This window comes from Nothoprocta perdicaria, unplaced genomic scaffold (genome assembly GCF_003342845.1).
Source record: "Nothoprocta perdicaria isolate Ctin4 unplaced genomic scaffold, notPer1 scaffold_359, whole genome shotgun sequence".
NCBI lineage: Eukaryota > Metazoa > Chordata > Aves > Tinamiformes > Tinamidae > Nothoprocta > Nothoprocta perdicaria.
In genome coordinates, this window is record NW_020455598.1 from 544,491 (window position 1) to 548,836 (window position 4,346).

The window sequence follows — 4,346 nt, forward strand, 5'->3', positions numbered from 1 at the left end:
CCAGGCTCTTAACTCATCCCATGGGTTCCTCTGGATCACCATGACCTTCCTGCATCTCCTCCCATGTCCAAGCTCTTCACCTCCCTCTCCCATCCCATGGGTTCCTGCACATCACCATGACCTTCCTGCATGTCCTCCCATGTCCAGGCTCTTAACTCATCCCATGGGTTCCTGCACATCACCACGACCTTCCTGCATCTCCTCCACATCCAAGCTCTTAACTCCGTCTCATCCCGCAGGTTCCTGTGGATCACCATGACGCTCCGGCGGCTGCTCCTGTGCCTGTCCCTCTCCATGGCCTGCGTGTGGAGCAAGCCCACGGAGAAGAAGGAGCGGGTGCACCACGAGGCGCAGCTCAGCGACAAGGTGCACGACGACGCGCAGAGCTTCGACTACGACCACGACGCCTTCCTGGGCGCCGACGAGGCCAAGACCTTTGACCAGCTGACGCCGGAGGAGAGCAAGGAGCGGCTCGGGTAAGGAGCGGCTTCCAAAGAAGGGCTCGGATAAGGAGGAGCTTCCCGTGAGGAAGAGCCTCCAAGGAGAAGCTCGGGTGAGGAAGAGCTTCCAAGGAGAAGCTCAGACAAGGAGGAGCTTCCAAAGAAGGGCTGGGATAAGGAGGAGCTTCCCAGGAGAGGCTCAGTGAGAAAGAGCCTCCAAGGAGAAGCTCGGGTGAGGAAGAGCTTCCAAAGAAGGGCTCGGATAAGGAGGAGCTTCCAAGGAGAAGCTTGGTGAGGAAGAGCTTCCAAGGAGAAGCTCAGTGAGAAAGAGCCTCCAAGGAGAAGCTCGGTGAGGAAGAGCTTCCAAAGGGAAGCGCTGTTAAGGAAGAGCTTCCAAGGAGAGGCTTGGTGAGGAAGTGCTTCCAAAGAAGGGCTCGGATAAGGAGGAGCCTCCAAGGAGAAGCTCGGGTGAGGAAGAGCTTCCAAAGGGAAGCGCTGTTAAAGTAGAGCTTCCAAGGAGAGGCTTGGTGAGGAAGTGCTTCCAAAGAAGGGCTCGGATAAGGAGGAGCTTCCAAGGAGAAGCTTGGTGAGGAAGAGCTTCCAAGGAGAAGCTCGGGTGAGGAAGAGCTTCCAAAGGGAAGCGCTGTTAAGGAAGAGCTTCCAAGGAGAGGCTCAGTGAGGAAGCCTCCAAGGAGAGGTTCAGGTGAGGAAGAGCATCCAAGGAGAGGCTGGGATAAGGAAGAGCTCTCAAGGAGAGGTTCGGATGAGGAAGAGCCTCCAAGGAGAAGCTCGGATAAGGAGCAGCTTCCCAAGGGAAGTGCTCCTCAGGAGAGGCTCCTTCCTGGTAGGACCAGAGGAAACAGCCCCAACCTGAAGCCCCCAGAGTTCCCAGGAACTTAAGGAAAAATGTCCGGAGAGGGAGGGTGCCCGAGCCCTGGAACGGGTGCCCGGGGGGGCTGCGGAGGCTCCTGCTCTGGAGGTCTCCCAGCGCGCCGGGATGCGCCGGGGTGCTCCGGGTGTCCCTGTGGAGCAGGGAATGCACCGGGGGGTCCCCGGGGGTCCCTGCCACCCGTCGGGGTTCCCTGTCCTCCCAGGCTCTGCTCCCTGCCCGCCCGGCGCTCCGCGTGCCTCCGGAGCGCGCCGGGAATGGCGTTCCCGCGGGAGCGCAGCCCCCCCGGCGCCAGCAGCTGCTCCCGCAGTTGTTCCCGGCGCCCGGGCCGGCCTCCAGCCTTGGCCGGCAGCTCCCTTTGTCCCAGAGCCTCCGCGGGGCCCCGCTCCCCATCCCGGAGCTGCGGCCGGAGCCGCCGCAGCGCCCTTCCCTTCGGGAAATATCCCCTTCCCGTGGCTGGGAGCGGCATTCCCTTCCCGTGGCCTGGAGCAGTGTTCCCTTTAGTGAATATTTCCTTTAGTGAATATTCCTTTCCTATGTCTGGGAGCTGCATTCCCTTCCCATTGCCTGGAGCAGTATTCCCTTTAGTGAATATTCCCTTCCCGTGGCTGGGAATGGTTTTCCCTTCCCATGACCTGGAGCAGTATTAATACTTAAATGAATGTTCCCTTCCCGTGGCTGGGAGCGGCATTCCCTTCCCATGACCTGGAGCGATATTCCCTTTAGGGAATATTCCCTTCCTGTGCTGGGAGTGACATTCCCTTCCCATGGCTGGGAGCAGTATTCCCTTTAGCCAATATTCCCTTCCCGTTGCCTGGAGCAATATTCCCTTCAGTGAATATTCCCTTTAGCGAATATTCCCTTCCCGTGGCCAGGAGCGCTATTCCCTTTAGCCAATATTCCCTTCCCATGGCCTGGGTCTGTGGCTCCCACTGCCCATCCCGGGATGTGATGCCTGCTGGAAAGGGCTCCGAGGGGCTCTGGAGAGCGGAAGGTGCAGAGCAAACGGTGCCGTGGGCCGGGATCGGCACCGCGGGTTGGGATTGGTGCCGTGGGGCTGGATCGGCGCCACAGGATCGGGATTGGTGCCAAGGGATCGGGATCGGTGCCGTGAGACTGGATCAGTGCCGCAGGATTGGGATCGGTGCCGTGAGACTGGATCAGTGCCGCAGGATTGGGATCGGTGCCGTGAGACTGGATCAGTGCCGCAGGATCGGGATCGGTGCCGTGAGACTGGATCGGTGCTGCAGGATTGGGATCGGTGCCGTGAGACTGGATCAGTGCCGCAGGATCGGGATCGGTGCCGTGAGACTGGATCAGTGCTGCAGGATCGGGATCGGTGCCGTGAGACTGGATCGGTGCTGCAGGATTGGGATCGGTGCCGTGAGACTGGATCGGTGCTGCAGGATTGGGATCGGTGCCGTGAGACTGGATCAGTGCCGCAGGATTGGGATCGGTGCCGTGAGACTGGATCGGTGCTGCAGGATTGGGATCGGTGCCGTGAGACTGGATCGGTGCTGCAGGATCGGAATCGGTGCCGTGAGACTGGATCGGTGCTGCAGGATTGGGATCGATGCCACAGGTCGGGATCGGTGCCATGGGATCAGTGCTGCAGGTCGGGATTGATGCCGTGAGATTGGATTGGTGCCGCAGGTTGGAATCGGTGCCACGGGATCAGGATTGATGCTGCGGGATTAGGATCAGTGTCACAGGATTGGAATGGGTGTAGCAGGATCAGGATTGGTGTTGCAGGATCGGGATCCATGCCCTGGAATCGGTGTGGCAGGTCGGGTTCGCTGCCGCGGGATTGGGATCGGTGCCATGGATCTAGATCGGTGCAGCAGGTCGGGATCAGTGCTGCAGGTCGGGATCGGTGCCACAGCTCGGGATTGGCACTGCAGGATTGGAATTGGTGCCGCGGATTGGGATCGGTGCCGCAAGTCAGGATCGACGCCATGGAGCTGGATCGGTGCAGCAGGTCAGGATCGGTGTCGCGGGTCGGGATCTGTGCTGCAGGATCGGGATTGGTGCTGCAGGTCGGGATTGGCGCCGCAGGATTGGAATTGGTGCCGCAGGCCAGGATCGGTGCCACGGGTCGGGATCAGTGCCGCAGGTCGGGATCGGTGCCGCAGGATTGGAATTGGTGCTGCGGGTCGGGATCGATGCCACGGGTCAGGATCGGTGCCGCGGGTCGGGATCGGTGCCGCGGATTGGAATTGGCGCTGTGGATTGGAATTGGCGCCGCGGGTCGGCATCGGTGCCGCAAGTCAGGATCAGCGCCATGGAGCTGGATCGGTGCAGCAGGTCAGGATTAGTGTTGCGGGTTGGGATCTGTGCTGTGAGATCGGGATCAATGCCACAGGTTGGGATCGGTGCTGCAGGATTGGAATTGGTGCCGCAGGGCCCGGATCAGCGCCGCAGGATCGGGATCGGCACCGCAGGATTGGAATTGGTGCCGCAGGTCGGGATTGGCGCCGCAGGATTGGAATTGGTGCCGCAGGTTGAGATCGGCGCCACAGGTTGGGATCGGCACCACAGGATTGGAATTGGTGCCGCAGGTCGGGATTGGTGCCGCGGATCGGGATCGGCATTGCAGGATTGGAATTGGTGCCACAGGGCCCGGATCGGCGCCGCAGGATTGGAATTGGTGCCGCAGGTTGGGATTGGTGCTGCGGATCGGGATCGGCGTTGCAGGATTGGAGTTGGTGCCGCAGGATCGGGATCGGCGCCGCGGGATTGGAATTGGCGCCGCAGGTCGGGATCAGCACCGCAGGATTGGGATTGGTGCCACAGGTCGGGATTGGTGCTGCGGATCGGGATCGGCGCCGCAGGTCGGGATCGGTGCCGCAGGTCGGGATCGGTGCCGCAGGTCGGGATCGGCGCCGCAGGTCAGGATCGGTGCCTCAGGTCGGGATTGGTGCTGCAGGTCGGGATCGGCGCCGCAGGTCGGGATCGGTGCTGCAGGTCGGGATCGGTGCTGCAGGTCGGGATCGGTGCCGCAGGTCGGGATCGGCGCC

The 4,346-nt window shown here is 61.5% G+C and overlaps 1 protein-coding gene across 2 annotated transcripts in view; it reads left to right on the forward strand.

The window, feature by feature from the left end:
- The first annotated feature begins 240 nt into the window (after nt 1-240).
- Nucleotides 241-4,346, forward strand: part of CALU (calumenin) — a 13,551-nt gene continuing 9,445 nt past the window's right edge. For both annotated transcript variants that reach the window (XM_026044317.1, XM_026044315.1), the window contains exon 1: nt 241-476. In XM_026044317.1, coding sequence (XP_025900102.1) covers nt 256-476 — 221 coding nt within the window. In that variant the 5' untranslated portion in view covers nt 241-255. The remainder of the gene's footprint in view (nt 477-4,346) is intronic.